We start from the raw sequence: 21,616 nt of genomic DNA on the forward strand, positions 1-21,616 counted from the left end.
ATAGATATTGAAGGCAAAAAAGGTCATTATAGCAATGCATTCCTGCACAGTAGATGAGGTCCTTTTTCAGATGAAAGTTAACTCTGGGTATATTTATTCTCCCCTCTTCTCTGCCATCAGGCGCCTATACTCGTCAACGATATTCCTTCTTTCACTCGCAAGTTCCTCTCTCCGCCTCAAACTCCCCACAGAAGCAGGAACATTTGCAACATCCACCTTTGCACCACCGCGCACCTTGAATATCTCCCTCGGCTTCTTCAATTGCGGCGGCTCCTGCGCTACCTCAAACGGATTAACAGCCGCCCTCTTCTTCTTTAACTTCGCCCACGGGTCTGGGCCATCATCATCATCACCACCTTTCCGTTTCTTTCCGCCAGATTGATTGGGTGTCTTCTTTTTCTTGCCAGCCTCAACCTCCCAAGCTTTCCAGAGCTGCAACTGCTCCTCCATCTCCTCCTCTCTTTCTTCCCGCTCCGCCGCCTCGCGCTCTTTAATCTGTGCATCATCCTCCCGCCACTGAGCCTGCAATCGTTTCAAGTGTTTCTCGTGTTTCGTTACTCGGTGGTCTCGAATCTTAGGAAGGTCAGTAGACGCAGTCGGTTTCGAGGAGCGCTTCATGTTGGCAAGCGGCATTTCACGGTCCACACGGGCAGCGAAGTCGGAAAGCTTTTCTCCGGGAAGAATCTTCGGTGCAGTCACTGGTTGAGCCTTGTTTCCCATTGAGTCTGTCTGTGGTGTGGTGGCAGGGGCCTGTTTCGTCTTCGCCTTCCGAGAAACAGCAGGCGCAATGTTATCGTTGTCGTCGCTACTTGAATCGGCGCTATCATCTTCATTGCTAGTGCGCTTCCGCTTATCCTGAGCCTTGGCCTGGTTCTTTGCGTGTAATTGCATCAATTGTCGGAATGCGCGCGGTGTATCATCGTCCAGATCGGATTTGCTTCTGGAGGTTGCAGCCTCTTTCTGCTTCTTGGGGCCTTTCCCAACTTTTGGTTGCGGTTTCTGGTTTTTGTTGTTTGCGTTTGGCTTTCCCTTCCCTTTGCCTTTGTTGTTTCCTTCCTTTGATGGGTCGCGGACTGGCAGAGATTTGGCGACTAGGGTTGGTGGGAGATCGTATGTACTATTTTTGTTAATATGTGATAGCTGGACTCGTTTTGAGTGGTATATAGAATGTACCTGGCGTCATTTTGCCTGCGCTTGTGTTTGTGAGGCATCTTGGGCTTTCTTGATTATGGACTTGGTTTATGCTGCCTCTCGAGGTTGTCTGCTAGTGGAGCAATGAACTTTTTCTCAAGATCGTGAAAGCGGTCAAATTCTTATCTTATCGGAACGCAACTTATCATTTATACCGCTTTCTATTTAAGTTATTCTGCCAGGATATCAGTAGTACCCTAAACCCTCAGAAGTCTCTCTTTTCTCTTTTTTTCTTTTTTCTTTTTTTTTTTGCTTTATAAGATTCTCAACATTTCGCTAACTGCTTTGAATGGTGTTTATATTATAAGATATGTCGTGCATGGCGGCTGGTATGTATTCTGTAGCTTGGTAGCTCTGGCAATGAATACTACACTACGGCGTCCTCATTTTTTTAGCCTCCAGACAGCGACATCCGCCGACGGAATCTGAGAAGCATCCGCACCAATCAACAGCTCAGCATTCTCAATGGCTGGAACACTCGCAGCCTTCAAACCATAGTTGAATCCCCAGAGTAAGGAGCCCCGTTTTGCAAACCGCAAGTTCGGCCCTAGGTCATTGTTGCCACTAGCTTGTCGCCCTGCAAAGTCAATAATCTTTACGTCCTTAGCGACATCGCCTAGATACGACACGAGGAGTTCGATGGAAGGATTGAAACCAAGATAGTGCAAGCCGTCCTTAGAGCAGGATGCAGGTTTTCCAGGACGGTGAGGTGAGGTATATTTCATTGTCTCGGCGCTCGTGCGGTTCTCTCGTGCGCAGACTACCCACTCTTCCCAGCCCGAGATGTTGTATGTCTTTCCTCCATATGAAACCCCACTACCTGCATAATCTGGTGGTGTTTCTACGCGAGTGACTCTCAGTGGTAGACGGTCGCGGAGTGACCCTTGCGATGGGTTGAGGCCAGGGGCATAACTTAGCGTAGATGTTTTAGAACCGGTGTGTGGCCCAAAGACAATAGGGCCGCTGTAGTTAGCTAGTGATTGGTCAAACTTTTTGGGGATGATTGGTAGACTTGGAACGACGACGAGTTTGTAGTCCCGAATCGGTTGTTCAGGGCTGATTACATCGACCGAAAGACCTAGGCGCCGGAGAGCGGAATAAAATTTGAAGACGACGTCAAGGTATTTGACAGCTGGGTCCGTATAGCTGTTGTCTGCAGGACTCCACGTCCCGCTATATGGCTCGATATCCCAAACCTGGGAAGAAACGTAATCGAAAACGAGAGCGACATCCGCCTGCCGTTCTTGACCATTGTCAGAGTCAAGTGCTTCCACCAACGTAGGTAGGTCTTCGTTTGCAAAAGAATGAATCTCGAGGAAGCCTTCATCTGTGAAATCATCTGAGGTAAACAAGCCAGATAGCGTTTGCTCTGCCCCGTAAGGGACCTGACGCCAGCGGAAATATGACACCATGTCACCCAGATCTGCGAACGTTTCGTGTGTCCAGAGTCGTACCATGCCGCTCAAAGGAGATACTCGGTAAGGACTCCAGTTTAACACGCCGGTCTGCATCTCCATGATGCCAAATGGTCCGGAGGTTTTGTTGTAGGCAGCACCGGAAACACCACGATAAAGGGCATGGTGCAGCGCCTGCCAATCCGGTGGACCGGTGTGTAAGTAGCTTATCTGTTCTTCCTGGGAGAGCCACGATAATGAATCCAAACCAGCAAGAGGATATTCGTCAAAGGTTACAAGATCTAGTCCCACGTCACGAGAAAACTTGAAGTGGTCGAAGCTGGTAAAGCCCATCATAAAGTTATGTGTGATGAAGTGCGTTGGTGCATATTGTCTCAGAATCTTCAACTGCCCCTGCGCAAATTCAATCATCATATCTGAACTGAATATGTACCAGTCCAGGCGATGGCTAGGTGGTGGTGTGTAGACCTCTAGAAATGGAGGATGAATCACATCAAAGTTAATATACTGGTTTGACCAGAACACACGGTCCTGGGCAGCATTGAGATTTTCGATAGTGCCGTATTTATTCTGCAGCCATGTCTGAAATCGCCTAATGGCATTATGATCGTAGCTCTGCACGGTATCATGGCATCCGAACTCGTTGTCCAGTTGCCAGCCCGCCACAGCGGAATGGTTGCCATAGCGCTCTGCCAGCTTTTGTGTGATCTTCTGGCTTAATTGACGGTAGTCAGACGATGATGGGCTGTAGTATCGGCGCGAACCAAAGACCTTTGTAGTATTGGTGTAGTCCACAAAGCTGATGTCGTACTTTTCAGTGAGCCAGTTAGGTGGAGCTGCCGTTGGTGTCCCAATGATTGCTTTGAGCTGGTACTGATCTATCAGGTCCAGAGTTTTGTCGAGAAGAGTGAAATTGTACTGCCCCTCGACAGGTTCTAGGATGGCCCAGTCGAACTCGTTTACACGCACGTATGATATGTTGGCATCTCGCATTTGTGAAATATCGGACTCCCACATGTATTCCGGCCATTGTGATGGGTAATAATCGACAGCGAGATGAGGACCGCGCTTCCAGCGATTGAGGGAGGGCGCAAGTAATTGCTCTTGTTCTGATGAGCCGGAAGTGAGACGGTGTGGTGTCCCGGGTATAGCACGAACAATATCTACAACAGTCAAAACCGCAAAGGCCACTAACGGACGAAGAAGCATATTGTCAGAAGAGAAATGCAACTAGAGCCTGAAGATTGGATCGTTTGATGGAAACCATCGCCGAGTTAAATAATGCTGTACTGGGCCCGTTTACCTTGAAAACACCATCGAAAAAAAAAAAAAATTAACCGGCTAGATTTAACCGCGACGACAATGCTGGACAACCCCCCAGCAAGTGGGGTATATATCTGTTATCAACACTTGGCTGGACGGGAGCAGTGTTGATCTCATCCGTCAATGCATCGCGGGGCCACTAAGGTAGCTCTCTCGGCAAATGTTCGGATCTGGAGTGATGAAATGCTTTCAGGCTGCTGGCTCAGTTTGCATGGCTAAAATATACGGGTTGTCTGTTGCCATGATTTTTCCGGTTTGCCCAAAGACGGTGGATTCCAACCTAATTTCCTTGCATCTAGAGCGGCAAAGCCAGGGCTTCGGGAGGAATCCGGTATAGATTGAGTAGCAAGATACCACGATGTATCCCCGATTTGCAAGGCACCTGCAGTTGTGTGGAGATGGTATCTGGTTAAGCGCGGGGTAAGGAATTCTTACTTCAGCTGCTAGTAAGAGTACTGGTCGTATTGTTGGTTATCTCCAAACAGTTCAAATACTCCTCGCCTTCGGGAAAGTTGAATAACTGCTGGATGAGAACTTGCTCTCGCAGATTCATTTCTGCGTGTTTCCAACTGCAAAAGACTCGACAAGATGAGAGAATTCGTAGCCTGCCTTTTTATAGGTGGTTTTGGGGAAGATGCCCTGGTACATACAGTTCAATGTCCACCCGAGGTTTGCACAAACCCATTACCTCGTTGAGCCCATGATGTGGACATATTTGGGCCCATTAGATGGTTCTTTTATGATTGAGCATAGTCAAGTGTGGGTGAATTGATTTTCGACGATATTGCTGAAATGTGTATCGTGTAGTATGATTGCAGTTCCACGACGCTACCGCGGGCTGTCATTCATCAGAAACCTTTGAAGGCGTCACAGACGTTCTCATCTCTGAATAGGTTTTTTCAGGTTGGATTAAACCGCCCTAATTTGCAGACGCAGCATAACCTGCGTAGTGGGTGCTATTATCGGGATAGCTGGCTTGGACATAGCAATGGTAGTAGTCGGAAACTCTGGACACAATGAGTGGCAGTGCTCCGGGTGCTGTTATATGACTGACTATCAATCAATAGTCGATTTTGTCTAACGCTGCCTTGTTCGGTGATCCTTAGTGCAAATTCCTACAACATATCTACAACAGCCATCCTAGGAAGGCACTCTGTATTATGCAGTTGGCCTTGAGCGCGGAGCAGGGGGTCTATTTTGCTAGGAAGCGTGGTTGCAATGGCGGCCGTATTCCCTAGTCTTAGCAAAGTCGATTTTTGTAATCCGTATGAGGCAAACAGAGGATCCGTCAGTCTCTCCTCTGCAACCCCCACAAAAGGGTCTCGTCATCGGCGGAAGGAGCAGCCTCGTAGTGATTGAATCATTCACGCCTACGCCGCATAATAGTGTTGAGTGTGGCATATGTACCCCGTACGAACGGTGCGACTGATTTTCGAAAACGAAAATACTAGGTCTAGTTTTCCAAAAATAATGCTTGTAACTCGTGCAAAGTTGAGATTTGTGAGTAAGTGGGACAGAAGCATTGCTACCTGGGTCTGGGGTGAAAGCTTGGGACGGCAATTTGTGGATTGATCCATGGAGAGTTCTCGGCAAGACTGGGGTCCGTATCTAAATTTGGTAAGCTTGCCGAGTTCCTGTCAGCGCTCCTCTGAGGATGAATCATGATTGACAGTCGCAATGTATGGTTGGCACTAGCAGTACGGAGTGAGGAGCAGTGAAGACCCTTTGGAACGGTCACTATGGATGCTTGCGAAGAGGTTGAATTTGAAGTAACGGGCGGCCAATGAAAGCCGCCCGTGCAGCACATGGCGCCCTGGATCCTCTGCAACTCTGGATGCACCCGCCAAGTGCTCGCTGCGACTGCCCACTTTATTCACGCCTTGGCCAACGACGAATCCTTTGCGCTTCTTGCGGTGCATGCCCCGATCACCCGATTCAGCGACCCCGAGGAGGCGAAGACCCTACTGCGAAGTCGGGTGTCGCGCCGATCAAGAGGGGAAGAGGCGACCGAGTTACGCAAGATGGTCCTGATAAATACATTCTCGTCCTCCGCTCGACATCCCCGCTGATATCATCTCCTCATGGCCATTGCATCAAGATATTCTTAGCCATGTCGTCTTCTTCGCCTTACCACCCTCAATCACGCTTCACAACTCCATTTCCTGCTGCTGCTTCCAATGAGCTGCACACGGTCAGTGGTACTTCCCACGGCGATGAAACGAGCAACATTGGGAATAGACCACACAATAAACCAGTCACTTTTGGGGGTGTTGGAGTGCCGGAAGAACTTGTCTACGACTCCGACTTGGAAGAAGCTTCGGAGAGACCGCAACGGCAACGACAGGGCTCACTGTGGACCCGAGGCCTAGCCGCGGTCTCGCCTCTATTTGCTTCTTCTAACAAACACAACAAGACCTCAGTTGCTTCCGCTCCTTTACTCCCATTTGATGGCAACCACTCCAAGCTTCACCCTCGGTGGCTTAAAAAGCCAACTCGCTCCTGCTGCATCTTATATTGTGTAGTGGGCTTCCTCACCATGCTGTAAGTACAACTCACTCCTCTCCAAATTGGCAAACACTAATGCGTCTTTCAGAGGTGTCTTCCAGTTTATATCGATCGCCTGTGGAATCGTTGTTTCATTCTTCCCTGACGAGATTGATCGTGTAACCGATCACTGGCGACAACCCCAGAAGCTTGATCTAGCGGACACCGCTCACTGGCCTACGGACATTTCAAAGGATATAATCCCTGTTCAATGTCACTCGCACAATGATTACTGGCGCCGCGTACCCCTTTATTCCGCCCTCGAGGCCGGGTGTATTGGCGTCGAGGCCGACGTATGGCTCTTCGATGACGAACTCTACGTAGGCCATTCTATTTCGGCTCTCACTCCAAGTCGCACATTACGCAGCATGTACATCGACCCATTGATGAAAATCCTGCGCAGGCAGAATCCCATTACTCGCTTCCATCATGACCTCGACCAACCGCGAAACGGTGTCTTCGACACAGATCCCTCCCAGCAGGTGATTCTGCTCATTGATTTTAAGACCGATGGCGAGGAGACTTGGGACTATGTGCATTCGCAATTGAACCCGCTCCGTGAGAGTGGTTATTTAACCTACTACAACGGCAGCGACATTATCAATGGCCCTATTACCGTCGTTGGGACCGGAAACACTCCTTTCAATCGGGTTGCTGAAAGTTCCACCTACCGCGATATCTTCTTCGATGCACCGCTAGACCGACTGGTAGACGATGTCGACCGCGTTGAAGCCGGAACACGTATGGATGACGACACCTTCAACATAACTAACAGCTATTATGCTTCAGTTTCCTTCAAAAAGGCCGTGGGGACCCCATGGTTGCTCCATCTGACAGACCGCCAGGTGCAAACCATCAGATCCCATGTTAGGGCTGCTCACCGTCAAGGCCTGAAAGTTCGATACTGGGGAACACCTGACTGGCCACGAAGCCTACGAAACCATGTTTGGCGTGTTCTTGCCCGTGAAGGCGTCGATATGCTCAATGTGGACGATCTTGTCAGTGCAACACGGAAGGACTGGGCCCCAAGGATTTCGGACTGGTGGCACTGGAACTAGATTGGCTAGCGGATCAGGCAGCAGAAGGAAATTAGGTCTTTTCCTGAAACTTAATTGTCTGAACAAGTGTCTGAACGGTGACCTTGACGATTGCGAGAGTTTTGCGGATGCGCGGTTTTCGGACAATTCAGTTCAGTATAGACCATAACTCACGCCCTCGAGAACTTTGGCTTAGGTTTCTTGATTTTGTTCGTTTCAATATACCCCTGGCGTTGTGATGTTTTTGTCTTTTTGTCTTAAGTGACTGAGAATGATAAACGGAGATCTTCGCGATGATGCCACGATTTTCATGTTTGCTGTTACGCTTTTAGAGAATAGCTTACTAGGAATTAGATAGGACTTAGACATTCATTGTTTGAATAGAAGTCAGATGGAAAATATATGGTTCTGGGTATCACTTCAAGGTAGAAAATAGACGGCGTCTAGTACAGAGTCTTTGCAGCCTAAGCTAGCTGAGCTTCCTGCCACATAGAACAGGGAGAAAATAAAAGAAAAGGAATAAAAGTACGATCCGTCCATCATAGACAAGATAACGCCTCCTCCCCAAACTCGTTCGCAACACTGCCCTCCTCCCTCAAAACCCCACCCAGCCAATCTTTCGCCGTCTCAAAATCCGCTGCGCCAAACTTAACAAGGACACAACCCCCTCGCACCCGCGCCGCCGTAAATGTGACCCGGGAATCGTAGTTCTCGGGTGCTTCCACAGCCGGGGCAGCGGAGGAAGACCAATTCCTGGCTCCTATGCGCGGGAGCGATGTGAACTTGTCCACAAAGAAAGTGGAGAGCTTTTCGAAGACGGGGCCGTAGAGGATTAGAGTGCCAATTACACCATGAGGGCTTGTACGCTCGCGGACCAGCGATTTTGCTGGGTTATTCGCTTGCGCCTGCTCTTGTCCTTGAGTGGCGGTGGTACTGGCGGTTTCGTCATCGAGTATTAAAGAGTCACGGAGTAAGAGCTTCTTCTTGCTGTCCTCACTGCGGGCAGTAGAGGGTGCTGTAGGTTCATCATGTAGCCATATTTCGTTATTCCCCTTCCAAAAATGGAAGTCCCAATTCTCGCCTCGTGAGGCACGGCCCTGCGTTACCCAGTCTAGGACACAGAGACTGCTCCGGGAGGAGTCCTTGGTTGTGTTGTTGACCGTGAATGTTTGGATCTGCTCGTAGCGACTGTCTTTGAACGGTGCTGATGGGTCTGGCAGGTAGCACAGCGCGGCTTCTTCGCCAATACGGACATCTAGCGTTTGACGGCTTTGGTCTGATAATGTTCGGCCTGGGGTTGTTTCCGTCTTGAATATTTTTGTGCTACCTTGTGGTGTCGTGACGACCAGTCTGGTCCGCGGCTCGAGGGTTATCGAGACATCAATTTGATCGCCTGGGAGGAGACCCCCTCCGTATGTGAGAAGGTATAGATGGACCGGCTGTGACGCGGACGTCGATGCGGACTGCGGTACGAAGCCGGGGGTGCGCGTGAGGAGCTTGAGCGGGTATTTGTAGGTGAGGGTACTCAGAGAAGGATTCGCAGGAGGGAGGAGCGAGAGGACGACTTCGCCTTGTCCAGCCTTTGCAACTGAACACTCAAAGGGTGATTTGACTGGCATGCTTGTTTATTTGGCGGCGACCTACAAGGGAGGGAACGTAAAAGTGACGGAGAGAAGATCTTGTTATTCAACAGCTTCAGCTTTGGCGGCATGACGACATTTATTATGGTTGAGGGAGCATTAACGTCGAGATGCAGCGACAAGAAAATCGGTGTCGCAAAGGATCCTCTGCCCCGACGGGGTATCTGCGGATGCTCGGGCTCTTGTCCAACCATTCGAGCTCAACGCTGTGAGAGAAGATCTTGTAGCGGGGTCCTATGACGCCGTGGACCAGGGACCGAATATCGAGCGTCTTGGCTCTCCAATTCAAAGCTCAGAAGCCGTTTTTAACACGCCTGCGATGGAGCATAGATGCGTTTCCATTACGGCATCAGTTGCTCTGTCACGGGCTCTTCCCCGCAGAGGGCTAGGGTTAGTCACATGATGTAAATTATACCATATTATTAATTATGAAGAAGTATATCGAGCCGCCTCAGGCATCGTAACTCGTAAGGCACTGAGGCGCGTCTGTTTCGTCCAGTTACTCTCAAGTCAACTCCGCGTCCTCCCTTACTCCTCCATCGCAAGTCTCATCCCGACTGGCGCAGCCAGACGATCTCCCATTGAGCCTTAACACTTATTGCCGCCTTTTTCCACTTTAGTCCTGCATTGCTTATAGGTGGAGGACAACGCGCGCGCAACAACATACTCGGTCAATCATTTCCATCGTCGCGTTCCCCGTTCAGCCCGCAACAACCCCGCGTTGAATTACAGATTTCGTCTATCATCCATCAATGTGCATGGAATACTCGGTTAGGGTAACTTTACATCGTTATTAAGGCATAATACCGGAATTACGCGGGAAATGGAGCCCGAGTTACGCTTTTCCTCCCCCCAACCCGGGCCCGGCCTGGAGACCCCATCACCGCCCGGAGACAGGAGAAAATCTGGTCGGGCAACGCGGAGACCCGAATTATTCTCCCAGAGTTATAGCGAGGCCAATGGTGCGACCGCAGGCGGCGCCAAACGAAAGCGAATTACTACCGGTGACGGAAACCAGGATGATATCGACAATGCGGATGACGCGTCGGAACCAGAAAGTGAGGATATAGAGGAGGATGATGAGCCCGACGAGGAAGAATTACGGGAGCAGAGACGGGCTGCGCGCAAAGGGTCTGGCAAGAAAACATTTTCTGGAACGAAAAGCAAGGCCAAATCGCAAGGATCTCGAAGTACAAAGAAGCCCAAGGTAACTGGGAATGGGATTGGAAGACAGCTAGCTCTGCGACCGGCCGCAAATGGTGGAAAGCCGGCCTCGCGATCTAGAAGGCCGAAAGTGCGATCTAGTCTGGCTGCTGGTGAAAGTGGTCTTTATGGTACGGCCCTGCGCCTCTTGTATCACATGCTATATGTATTTTCCGGCTAACAGATACTTTCGTGCAGCGGAGGTCTTCGGCAAAGGACGTAACACCGAAACCGTCGCCGCGGAGTGGCTCACACGATACCAAGAGGCGCAGACGACTGCGATGCGTGATCTGGTTAATTTTGTGTTTAGATGCTCCGGAACTGATCTTGAAGTCACCACTGGGGATATCGAGGACGTCGATCATATAAACAAACGCGTTCAAGACATGCAGGAGCAATATGTCGCTCAGCAAATCTCTGAATACCCTCTAATTTCAAAGTCTCGAAAGTTTAAGTCCTTCCAGCCTGTTTTGGAGAATTTCTTCGTCACTCTCATGCAAACTCTGCACCATTCTTCGGTTTTATACGACGACAGGGTCCTTTACGAAAATCTCCAGTCTTGGCTATCTTCTTTTTCTTCTTCTGGTTACAGGCCTTTCAGGCATACGGCAACCGTTATCGCCTTGTCGAATATGAATGCCCTCTGCGACATTGCTCGTGAATTGATGACCTCAGTTTCAACCTCACGCAAGCAGCTGGAAAATGAGAAGAAGAAAAAGACTGTCAACAAAGGCCGGATGGACGCTATCAAGTCATCAATTCAAGAAGGTGAAACTAAACTTGAACTGATAGATGATCTTCTCAAGGATGGGGTGAACATATTTTTCGTTAACCGCTATCGAGATGTCGACCCAAGAATTCGCGCAGAAAGCATAGCAGCGCTGGGGAGGTGGATGCACAGTTACAGGGAGTACTTTTTCGAAGGCCAATTTCTTCGATACTGTGGTTGGATTATATCTGACAGTGACGTTCATACGCGGTCCGTTGCACTACGTCAACTCCTGAGTGTATACTCGAATAAAGACAATATTGCTGGAGCGCGCTCGTTTACCGAGCGCTTCCGTCATCGATTTGTGGAGATAGCCACTCATGATTCCGACGTTGGGATGCGTACAATGGCGATTGGATTACTCGATCTGATCCGAGATGCTGGGCTGATCGAACCTGCTGATGTTGACACTGTCGGGAGACTCATATTTGATTTGGAGCCGCGTGTCCGCAGGGCAGCAGGGCCCTTCTTCGTCGCAAATGTGCAGGATGTTTTCGACTCAACGCTCGAAGAGTCTGTAGACGAAGTCAATGAGGTATTTGGTGATGATGAAGACGAAGATGATTTCGAGTCACCGAAACGTTCTTGGATCAAATTCAAGTGCCTCGCGGACATTATTCAGGCATACGACACTCCAGATGATGGTGCCGCGCCTGAGCCAAATGCAACATCAAGGGATGCATTGTCAGGTATATCAATGGATTCGCGGTTTGTTCTTGCTAGTGAGGCTATTTACCCATACTTTGATGAATTGGCGAACTGGCAGTCCCTGGCTGGCTACCTTTTATTTGATCATTCGCAAATCCTTGACGAGCCTAGTGACGATGATACCAGCGGGGCGGTCAAGAAATTGTACAAAATTCAGGAAGGCCAAGAACTGATCCTGTTGGAAGTGCTTTGCTGTGCTGTCAAACTTAGGATTCTCGATGTTGCCAAATCCGACGTTGACAAGCGCGGCCGAAAGATTAGAGCATTGACTGACAGAATTCCAGAGCTACAGGAGGAAATAGCTCATGGCCTTGCTCAGATCATCCCGCAGCTCTTAAACAAATTTGGGTCTTCACCGGAAGCTGCCTCCGCTGTTCTCCGTTTAGAGCACCTTGTTGATCTTGATAAGATACAGGACCTTCAAAAAGACGCAACAGCCTATACATCTTTGCTGAATGATATCAATAAGCAGTTCCTTACCCATTCTGACCAAGATGTTCTAGCCGAAGCCAGTGTTGCTTTCCTCCATGCAAAGAGTTCTGACGATATGCGTGAAGCGCTTGACAGCAAAATCCAAGAACTTTGGGAAGACATGGTTGACACTCTCAGCAGATTGTCTCAACAAAAAGAAGTAACTGGTGGTGGGCCGATACCATTTTCGATCCTCAATGAACTCAACAACACAGCGACAAGGATCTCTAATTTATCTAGTGTAACTGATTGCACCCAGATTCTCGAGACACCGCTCTCCAACCGATCAAAGAGTAAAAGCAAAAAGGAATTAGAGGCACCGTTCAACACTCTGTTGCGCTTGGTGCAAAGAGGTTTGCGCGAAGAAACACCTGCCGATACCGAGGAAGACGAGGAAGCTGCGAGAATGGAGGTCGAAGTGGTAATAAATAGTATTAGGACTCTCTTGTTCTATTTCATGTGGAAGGTACAAAATCTACGCACGGCCCTGGAAGCTGGGAAAGCCAAGTTCAACACAGCATATTTTGAGGCTCTGGCCAAGAGTCGTGAGTTATTCGTTGAAGCGCTTGTTGGTATAATCAGAGAACGATCCGGGTTAGACGATGTACGCTTCTCTGCAACTACCACTCTTCTTGACCTTCAGACTCTTTTCGGTACGTTCCGGAACGTGGGCCCTGGTGCTGGCAATGATGAGGATACCATCTTCCAGGCTCAAAGCTTGGTACATGAATTCGATGCAGATGTCCAGGGTCTTATCACCAAGGTTCACGGGGTAGCGCTCAGGACATACGCAAAGAGGTCAGGCGTGCCCCTTGAACCCGCAGAAGATGATGCTCCTGCCTCGGACTCCGAACTCGAAAGAGAACCCACGGATGATGAAGACGAGGAGAACCAAGTGTTTCATGACGAGCGGCTGCGAACCAAAATTATCGCGGAACAACGCCTCTGCGAGTTGACCGGAAAGCTCGTGCTCGCAATCATTGGACGCATCATCGACGCATCCGGGCCGGATAGCGGGCAGCTGAAGAAGAAACTACTGAAGCATAGGACGCGCCTTGGCCCGAATTATCGCGAGGTTCTGGTATTCCTTGAAGACAAAGCTCCCAAACGGGCCGCTTCACGGCCTGCCCAGTCTAAATCGAAGCAGTCTGACGCACAGGGTTCAAGCAAGCCACAACCCGAAACTGCATTGAATAAGTTTTCGGAGCAGCCTAACTCAGCTGAAAGGGTAGAAGAAGACGAGGACCAGCGCGCCAGCGACGAGGAGATGGAGGAAGATAACGTCGACATCGACAAAGACAACGATGAAGATGAGAACCAAACTGCGGTACCCGAACCAGATGAAGACGAAATAATGGGTGACTGATCCTGTTTACGTCTCTATCTTTGCGATACAATGGAAATGCTTTATACTCGATTTCTCACATCTCCATATTTACGAATTCATCTACTTACTTTGCGCGCTGGCGACTTTTTAGCTTAGGTCTCTTTTCCTTTATGTCTCGCAACCTTTCGTCATACTTTCCTATGATTTTCTTGTTCAGTAATTCCGTCTACTTCGTCTCTTTTATTTGACGCTGTATGCTAATTCCCAATTTACGTTCTCATGTAATGGATTACCTATATTGAAGAGTATGGTTTCAAGTCTTCGTTTTAAGGCCATCGACTCGTGATATCTTGACTATTTTCTGAAAGCACCAACCCATCCAAATCTTCTCTTCTTCTTTTGTACTGCCGTGCCGGGCCTATCTATTATCTTGATGTTCGAGTTGCATAGTGGTCTCACCACCTCATGATCTGCAGGAGTAACTCTGCTATAGATCTTGGCTGGAGAAATCGTACGCATGTAATACAAAAGACTTTTATTCCAGTACCACTATTTAATAGGAGAGCGCATATTGCAAAAACATCCACATTTTATTACACTCTTTTGGTGTAAATACGGAACAGCTCTCGAGACGTCCCGCGATAGCTGACTTCAGGGTTTTGACGCAGTTCAACTTTCTCGACATCTTTCGGGCCACAAATACGAATTCAAGAATACAACCCGACCTCCAAGTAACGGATCACGCCTAAAGTGGAAAGGAAGTATTCATAGGAACAAAAAAAGGAAACCGATTTAAAACCTATAGAAAACTACGCCCGTGTATGAGGAATGCTAGGGTGGCCTGAAATAAGAAGGGATACATGACGGTGAATCTTGTTTATCGTGAAAAATCAAACGGTGATAGAAAATATAATAAAAAGGGTTGAATATAGAAGTGTCATTGGGGAGGGGTGGAAGCAGGTTGAATGTCGAGGTGTCAAGAAATGGATGGGGGAAACCGAAACGACCTGATGTGGTATGTGATGTATGGACTCCCAGAGTCCCAAACCACTCCAGAAGAGCAAGATTCAGCTCAAGGAACCAAGGAAATACCACTTCAAGACGTTGACGCCCATGGAGCCTACTGTAACAGCGGGTTCCTGCCTGCACATGAACGATCTAAACTGAATCGAAGCCAAGGCCCACCTGTCAGGGGAAAGGGGCTGAGGGATTAAGGGATTGAGCATGAAATTGCCCGAGATTGCTTCTTTTCACTCGCTTTTTTGTTTCCTTTTTCTCGCTTACATGTCCATGGTGTCGCCACCGTTGGCACCGCCGAACGAGAATCCACCAGGCTGCTGCTGGGTAGCACCCAAGGTGAATCCCGTCTGCGTTTGTTGAGGGGCAAGCTCATCGATCTCACCACCAGCTTCATCTTCGTCCGAGAAATACTTCTCGATAATGTTGTATGCCTTCATGTAGATCTCTTCGTTGGCGTTGTTCTGGCAGTCGTGGATCTTCTCCATACCACCGGCCTCTTCGATGAACAACGCATAGCGGTTAACACGAGCATCGCCAGACTGCGCAGCCTCCTTATCCATTTCACCGACCTTAAGAATGTTCTCAAGGCCATCAAGGGCAACCTGTATGATCTTGTTGTCCGGGCATGCAAGAAGATCACATAGTGGCTTGATGCAGCCTTGGGTAACAAGGTATCGTATCTGGTCTGGCTTCTGTAACCCACCAGAGGTGGCGTTGGAGATAGCCCAGCAGGCTTCCTTGCGCGTCTTGAAGTCTCCATTAGCAAGCAGATGGACCAAGGGCGGGATTATCCCAGCGTCAACAACAGACTGGATTTGGCTCGAGTTGCCAGCAGTAACGTTGGAGATAGTCCAGCAAGCCTCCTTTCTGATGCCATCCTTAGTTGAGCTTAGGAGGGAGAGGAGGGCGGGAAGAGCGCCGCAGTTAATGATCACTTGCGTCTGAACATCGTCACCAGTGACGATGTTTCCAACGGAACGGAGGGCAGGAGTCTGGACCGAAGTGGAGGCGTGCATCAAGAGTTCGACGAGTCGACGAGGAATGCCAGCTTCGATGACAGCTTGGATCTTCTCGTTGGGGCCATCAGACAAGTAGGAGATAGCCCAGCAAGCATCAATCAGGACCTCATCATCCAGCATGTAGATCAGTTTGGCGAGATCAGGTAGAGCTGGTGCAATCTAAATAAAACGTTAGTACGTACAATTATTAACCATATACGGATGATGGGAATTTGACATACGGTAGTCCAATCCGGCTGAGGAGTCTTTCCACGACAGAAGTTGCTCAACGTCCATGTGGCATTTCGTAGCATGCTAATTTTGCGACCGTCGTTGATCAGAGTCAGGAGGGGGCGCAGAGCACCTGCGTTGAGAACGAAATCGCGACATTGAGGGCTGTCACCAGCAATGTTACCTAGGGCCCAAACAGCCTGCTCGCGCACATCGGGCTCGGGGCTGCTGAGAAGCTCAACGAAAATCGGTACAGCGCCAGCCTCGATGACCACTTGAGTTTGTTGAGCAGATCCGGATGCGATGTTGGTCAGGGCCCACGCAGCCTCGAATTGAACTAGGGTGTGAGGGGATCGGAGGAACTCCACAAAACGGGAGACGACACCGGTCTCGATGACACGCTCAATGGGGGGATTGCGCTCCTTGGAGAGGAGCTTTCTGAATTTGGTTGTGGCTTGGATTTGAGCTTCAATCTGGTCGGAGAACACGCCCTTGACCATCTCTGGTAGTTCGACGTTGAGCTGAATGAGACGCACGTTAGGATCTTCCGCATTCTCTGAGTGGACGAAGTATATATAAAACAAAAATGAAAATGAAAATAAAACTAAAACTAAAAGCCCCCCAAAATCAATTGTATGAGTGCCCCGCGATGATGCCGGGTTAATGTTCCGTTCCCATGTTCGGGCGGTGAGCCTGAGAAACATGACAAAGGAGTCCATAAAGTAGGCAAACGAACGCGGGCATAACCAAAATACCAACAGAGAAAGAAAACAAGCCATCACATACCTCACTTTCGATAGCGCTTGCCTCGTCGTCACTCTCGGCGGCAGCCATGCCACCTCCGACACCGATTCCGCCATCCCGAGTCTGGATACCTCGTCGTTTGGCCAAATTCTCTTCTCTCTTCTGCTTTCGGATTTCGACTTGCTGCTCCTCACGACGGCGACGGAGTTCGTCAGGCCGAAACTGGTTCCTGGCCTTGTACTGGGTGCGGCGATGCTCTGGGATGTAGCGTTCGGCCATGGTTGCTGAGGAGAGGGAACAAAAACAAAGCCCACCACAAACGGGTTACTTATCAGAGGGAAAAAGGACCAAGCGGGCGCAGAGGGATAAGCCGTAGGAAAATGATGATAGCAAATTGAAAGTGATTATAAGGAGGCCCAAGCGAAAGCGGGAAGGTGAAAAAAATTATAGCCAGATAAATAAGATGGAAACTCTTATTTTTCGCGGGGCGCCTGGCAGGAGGAGGGAGGAAGTGAAGGAGGGGAAAAATAACGAGTGTTTGACGCTCCGGCCCAGTCACGGGACTAGCTGGCTGTTTTGGGTCTAGCGTTATCTGGAGACGCCGAAGCGATCTTAGCGCGGATCACTCGACAACAATACGTACAACCGCCCAGACGCGTCGACCGAGTCTTTCCTCTAGATTCGGTCTGCACCTAGACATCCCTCAGATTATTGTGTACGGACAGGGCTCGCGGCAGTGCTGGGCCTCATCATGCTGCTGCTGTGAGAGATGATCGCAGCTATACTCTTTCCACAAGGGTGTCCTATAGATCACGATATTACGATAGCCCGCAAATTGAGCAGCGATGGCGATTCAATTACCCCCAGGCTATGTTGACGTGACCAATGCGCGTGCAATGCGCGGCACTGTCAATGTAATGGGCGTGGTTGTGGATATCTGGGGCGGCGCCTTCAAAAGTCAAGGCACCTCCACTTGCATAACATTTACAATCAAGGACTGCAACCTGAATAACGGGCATACATGGGATGGCCTAAAAGTCAGATACTTCACGGCAACAGAGGCTATGTTACCCCCCGTTCAACAAGGTGACGTAGTTTTACTCCGTAATCTCTGGGTTTGTCTATTCCATATCCATATGATCTTGTTCTGACTCATTACTGGTGCAGGTTAAAGTAATAACAGATGGGCCACAAGGAGTGGCCGCTCAAGATAGAAAAATTCCGTGGGCCATCTTTCGCCCAGATAGGGACCCGACGTCACATCATTCTGCACTCACTGGCCCCGGACCCTTCGATCCCACTTATCAGGAGAAGTCTTGCGCGTTGACATTACTAGAGGCTACCCCGACTTCATTCCGTAGCGCTACTATTTCCAGGCCAAATTTTGCGCAAGTTTCCGCACCCAGGTCAGCTTCAAGTACTCAGCGAAAATTTTCGCTGCTTAAAGACGTTCAAGATCGGCAATTCGTGGATCTTATTGGAGAGATAGCCAAAATACATACTAACGATATCGAAAAAGCAACTCTCTATCTCACTGACTACACGGAAAACGAGAATTTTTTCTTCTATGCGTCTGATAATGATGATGATCCTAGCTATAGCCGCGAGGGGGACGAGTACAACTATATAAGACGCCCGAAAAAGAAATGGAGCGGCCCATCTGGCCGTATGACCATTCAAATAACACTATGGGAGCCACATGCATCATTCCTACGGAATAACTTTACCGAAAATGAGATTATTCGCCTCAAGAATGTTCGTATCAAGGGAAGCCGTGTTGAAGGAGGAACTCTGGAAGGCGTCATCCATACCAATCGCGATAATCCAACCGGCACGAACGTTTTCTCAGTCAAGGACAGCAATGACGCCCGGGTTCAGGAATTGCTTTCTCGAAAAACGGACTACTTGGAAGCGCACCCGGAAAGGAAAAAGCGAAAATCATACGACGACCCCCAGCCCTCCAAAAAGTCCAACTCAAAAAAGAAAAGGGTGAAACCACAACCAAAAACTGAACTCGGCCAGACAACTCTCGGTGTCAGCAAACGAACCGTTGTGAACGACTACGGTAAACGTCTTCTACCTGTAACGGACATTGGCCGGCATATACTAAACTTCGTTTCGCAGTAAAACCACGAGTTCCTCCAGGCGTGCCTTCTCAGACCCTTGAGGATATCATAAACAACCCGTCTCACATTAATCCATCCCCCAGCGGCATCAAATACCGTCTTCCCTTCCAGAACCTCTGCTATCTTAGCACAGTTCGGGTTGTTGATTTCTACCCTCCGCTATTGGAGGATTTCACCGTCCAGAAGGAACGTACCTCAGTCGCATACGACAAAAAGCGTGATCCTGCTACGTCTCGAACTAACACACAATGGGAATGGCGCTTCTGTCTTCTCGTAGAGGGTATCTCCTCGGCCACGGGTCAACAGCCAAAAGAGCGGGTTAAACTCTTTGTCTCTAGTTCCGAGGCAGAGCATCTCCTACAATTCAGTGCATCTGAGTAAGTCATGTCCCGATGGCAGTCAATAAACTGACTTTCTGACATGTTTATTATTCCGCAGCCTGCGCCACGACCCGGGCCGTTTGGATGAGTTGAGGGAAAAGCTCTTCGTTCTATGGGGGAATCTGGAAGAGCAGAAGAGAACTGCGATTGAAAACGGCAAGGGCCCCCTAGATTTTGGGCCCATCTCGTCACGACCGTTCAATTGCTGTCTTATGGAATATGGCATTAGATGCAGTCATTTTGGCGAATCGGACAATGCTGCCGATAACGCCGGCTTTATTGGTTGTACTAATCAGGATTGTTTTGGATGGGAAAGGCGATTCGGCTTGTTGAAGACAACTATTCACTGGTGATCGGACACAACACAATCATGTAAAGGGTGGTCATTGTTGCCCTGGGACATTAAACGCTGTACAGCATTGTATTATATTGCAGCAAACTCTACGATAGACGGATACATAGCTTTTAACCCGAATGAAGCAAGAATAAAAAAGGAGCCACCCAGAAAGATACAAAATTCGATGCTCAACGGCCGCGACGCCATTATATTACAACCAGTTTACTTGAAATAATAGGCGATAAATGTTTCATCAGGACATTATTCCACATCCAGAAATTATAGGCTAGACCTTGGTCACTTTGACAATATCCGTGTCAACGCCGTGTGCAGCCGTATTAAATCGACAACTTGAACCCCAATAGCAGTCTTTTCTTCCAGGATCGCTCTGAGGGCAACGATGACCATACATACACTCAGGATCATCACATTCCAGTCCATAGCGACATGGTGTCATTCGCGCAACGGCTGTCAAGGTTAAAAGCTCAGCTTTGGTTAGTTTCCGAGAATGGTCATGGTGGCAATTCTCATTCGGGCATTCGCCTTGTAGAAAGTAATAGTTGCATAGTTTCAGTTTCTTAATGCGGTTCACTTCTTCTCGAGGGATGTTTTGGATATCAAGTCGGTCTACACGTTGGCCGTACTTATTGCGTTCCACGACTTTAGGACGGGACGCAGGTTTCGAACGCACCAATTGAAAATCATCGGAGCCATTGGAACTCGCTGGGGTCAACGAGATAGGCGCACTGTTACTGGCCGTTGTCATGTTGCTGGGTGTTCGAGACAGTGGTGCTGCTACATGAGGGCTCGGCGACGGGGTAAGGAGAGTGCGTGGTTTGGTGGCCACCGCAGCCTTCCACGGAGCCCAGGTAGCGTTTATCTTAGAATCTCGGAAAATACCAGGGAATCTAGTGAGAGCATAATGCGTTTTAAGGGATTCCAGGTTCTTGCCGAATGGAATCCCTTCAATCAATGTAACCCGTCCAGAGAGTTCCACGTCCGTTAAGGCTTCTTCCAAGATGTCGGGATATGGCAATTCCTCTGTGCAACCCAAGAAAATACGGTGGCAGTGGCAGTTGTATAAATGTAGTTTGAAGGTTTCTGCAAGGGGTCAACAACTGGCCACCTCAAGGTTCAGAAGGAACTGGTGACCAAGCCAACAGACGCATACCTTTTATCTTATCGTGTGCGGCGTTATTTGCGGTCCCAACGTCCACAATGTCGAACAACGGAAAGCTATTATTGAAGCCTCGCAAAAATTCATCAAGTGTAGAAGGATCCGTTGTGATTCCGCCACGGACACAAGCGTCGCATAGCGCCTTCATGTTGACGTACATCTTCGTAATAACCTTCGGAGAAATAATGCTCGGATAATTGTTTGTCACGTAGCCCTCCACTGCGAGAGACAGCTCTTTAGCGGCCTTTCTACCACCTTCTTCTCCCAGTTGTAATAACTCGTCTTTGAAGATCATTCCGTCTCCGTCCAGAAGTACGATTATGAAGGGTTCGCGGTTCTACAGCAAGATAGATAAACGTTAGCAGCTATTGCGATTAAATAGTAGGGCAAGTCACTCTATTCAGGAAGCGTTTACCATTATAGCTTTAGCGCGATTAATTTGTTCCATCAACTCTATCTCATGAAATTGTATATCACGGTTAAAGCGCTTTTCGCGGTCATGATCGAGTTGCTCTTGTTGATATGCGCCCTCGAGCTCAGTTATACGTCGTATTAATTCCTGACAAATGAATAGGGTGTTAACACAAAGAACCCTGAAAGTTGGGCGAAGACCATGCGAAGAGATACCTCGATCAGAGTGTCTTTGGTTTGCTCGACAGAAGTAAGTTGTTGGTAGCGTTCAAAATACTCACGGACCGACATGGTGCTTAGGGAAAACAGGAACAGTTATCTGGAAAGGCAATCATCGGAGAAAGAGGAGGTTGGAAGAAAAAGATATTTGATTATTTGAGATAAATCGGGCGCTTATATGTCCGTGACAGAAGAGGGTGAATAAGACGGCAAATGTGTTTGGAGGCTTTGCTTGCGGTAACACTTTTTTGTCGCTGTGAATAGGTACAGTGAAATGTCCAATCTACAATGGAGACGTCTATTTCGCGCCGTTTTTATTTCCTGATCTCCGTTTCATGGAAATCG

The 21,616-nt window shown here is 48.8% G+C and overlaps 8 protein-coding genes across 8 annotated transcripts; 3 read left to right on the forward strand and 5 right to left on the reverse strand.

The window, feature by feature from the left end:
- Positions 1 to 93: 93 nt before the first annotated feature.
- Positions 94 to 1,211, reverse strand: ASPSYDRAFT_85010 (uncharacterized protein; the record flags this gene model as incomplete). The annotated part of the gene is made up of 2 exons (XM_040851454.1): positions 94 to 1,117; positions 1,174 to 1,211. The coding sequence occupies 2 exons, from the start codon at positions 1,209 to 1,211 to the stop codon at positions 94 to 96; spliced, it is 1,062 nt and encodes a 353-aa protein (XP_040708833.1).
- A 303-nt stretch (positions 1,212 to 1,514) lies between these two features.
- On the reverse strand, positions 1,515 to 3,904 carry ASPSYDRAFT_193930 (beta-galactosidase). Its single transcript, XM_040843679.1, has one exon. The coding sequence runs from the start codon at positions 3,813 to 3,815 to the stop codon at positions 1,575 to 1,577; it is 2,241 nt and encodes a 746-aa protein (XP_040708834.1). The 5' UTR covers positions 3,816 to 3,904; the 3' UTR covers positions 1,515 to 1,574.
- Positions 3,905 to 6,039: 2,135 nt separating this feature from the next.
- ASPSYDRAFT_85012 (uncharacterized protein) lies at positions 6,040 to 7,531 on the forward strand (the record flags this gene model as incomplete). The annotated part of the gene is made up of 2 exons (XM_040851455.1): positions 6,040 to 6,470; positions 6,523 to 7,531. The coding sequence occupies 2 exons, from the start codon at positions 6,040 to 6,042 to the stop codon at positions 7,529 to 7,531; spliced, it is 1,440 nt and encodes a 479-aa protein (XP_040708835.1).
- Positions 7,532 to 7,720: 189 nt separating this feature from the next.
- ASPSYDRAFT_367303 (urease accessory protein UreD) lies at positions 7,721 to 9,257 on the reverse strand. Its single transcript, XM_040845463.1, has one exon. The coding sequence runs from the start codon at positions 9,127 to 9,129 to the stop codon at positions 8,050 to 8,052; it is 1,080 nt and encodes a 359-aa protein (XP_040708836.1). The 5' UTR covers positions 9,130 to 9,257; the 3' UTR covers positions 7,721 to 8,049.
- A 716-nt stretch (positions 9,258 to 9,973) lies between these two features.
- ASPSYDRAFT_140423 (cohesin subunit IRR1) lies at positions 9,974 to 13,667 on the forward strand (the record flags this gene model as incomplete). The annotated part of the gene is made up of 2 exons (XM_040841050.1): positions 9,974 to 10,484; positions 10,552 to 13,667. The coding sequence occupies 2 exons, from the start codon at positions 9,974 to 9,976 to the stop codon at positions 13,665 to 13,667; spliced, it is 3,627 nt and encodes a 1,208-aa protein (XP_040708837.1).
- A 1,208-nt stretch (positions 13,668 to 14,875) lies between these two features.
- ASPSYDRAFT_367431 (karyopherin alpha) lies at positions 14,876 to 16,844 on the reverse strand. The gene is made up of 2 exons (XM_040845465.1): positions 15,889 to 16,844; positions 14,876 to 15,826 (listed from the first exon to the last, which is right to left on the reverse strand). The coding sequence occupies exons 1-2, from the start codon at positions 16,735 to 16,737 to the stop codon at positions 14,909 to 14,911; spliced, it is 1,767 nt and encodes a 588-aa protein (XP_040708838.1). The 5' UTR covers positions 16,738 to 16,844; the 3' UTR covers positions 14,876 to 14,908.
- Positions 16,845 to 17,466: 622 nt separating this feature from the next.
- Positions 17,467 to 19,480, forward strand: ASPSYDRAFT_140508 (telomere-binding alpha subunit central domain protein; the record flags this gene model as incomplete). Its single annotated transcript, XM_040841058.1, has 4 exons — positions 17,467 to 17,736; positions 17,789 to 18,686; positions 18,746 to 19,124; positions 19,186 to 19,480. 4 exons carry the CDS (start codon positions 17,467 to 17,469, stop codon positions 19,478 to 19,480), a joined length of 1,842 nt encoding a protein of 613 aa, XP_040708839.1.
- A 71-nt stretch (positions 19,481 to 19,551) lies between these two features.
- On the reverse strand, positions 19,552 to 21,464 carry ASPSYDRAFT_367579 (CCCH zinc finger protein). Its single transcript, XM_040845467.1, has 4 exons — positions 21,269 to 21,464; positions 21,057 to 21,200; positions 20,636 to 20,978; positions 19,552 to 20,565 (listed from the first exon to the last, which is right to left on the reverse strand). Exons 1-4 carry the CDS (start codon positions 21,341 to 21,343, stop codon positions 19,751 to 19,753), a joined length of 1,377 nt encoding a protein of 458 aa, XP_040708840.1. The 5' UTR covers positions 21,344 to 21,464; the 3' UTR covers positions 19,552 to 19,750.
- Between the last annotated feature and the right edge of the window lie 152 nt (positions 21,465 to 21,616).

The sequence above is a fragment of the Aspergillus sydowii genome (assembly GCF_001890705.1).
Source record: "Aspergillus sydowii CBS 593.65 unplaced genomic scaffold ASPSYscaffold_1, whole genome shotgun sequence".
Lineage (NCBI taxonomy): Eukaryota > Fungi > Ascomycota > Eurotiomycetes > Eurotiales > Aspergillaceae > Aspergillus > Aspergillus sydowii.

Coding starts and splice junctions, on each gene's coding strand:
- ASPSYDRAFT_367431 (XM_040845465.1), bottom strand. CDS start 16,737: ATGGCGGAATCGGTGTCGGAGGTGGCATGGCTGCCGCCGAGAGTGACG. Junction 15,827..15,888: donor CTCAGCCGGATTGGACTACC/GTATGTCAAATT, acceptor CGTTTTATTTAG/ATTGCACCAGCTCTACCTGA.
- ASPSYDRAFT_367579 (XM_040845467.1), bottom strand. CDS start 21,343: ATGTCGGTCCGTGAGTATTTTGAACGCTACCAACAACTTACTTCTGTC. Junction 21,201..21,268: donor CCAAAGACACTCTGATCGAG/GTATCTCTTCGC, acceptor TTCATTTGTCAG/GAATTAATACGACGTATAAC. Junction 20,566..20,635: donor CGCACACGATAAGATAAAAG/GTATGCGTCTGT, acceptor GACCCCTTGCAG/AAACCTTCAAACTACATTTA.
- ASPSYDRAFT_367303 (XM_040845463.1), bottom strand. CDS start 9,129: ATGCCAGTCAAATCACCCTTTGAGTGTTCAGTTGCAAAGGCTGGACAA.
- ASPSYDRAFT_193930 (XM_040843679.1), bottom strand. CDS start 3,815: ATGCTTCTTCGTCCGTTAGTGGCCTTTGCGGTTTTGACTGTTGTAGAT.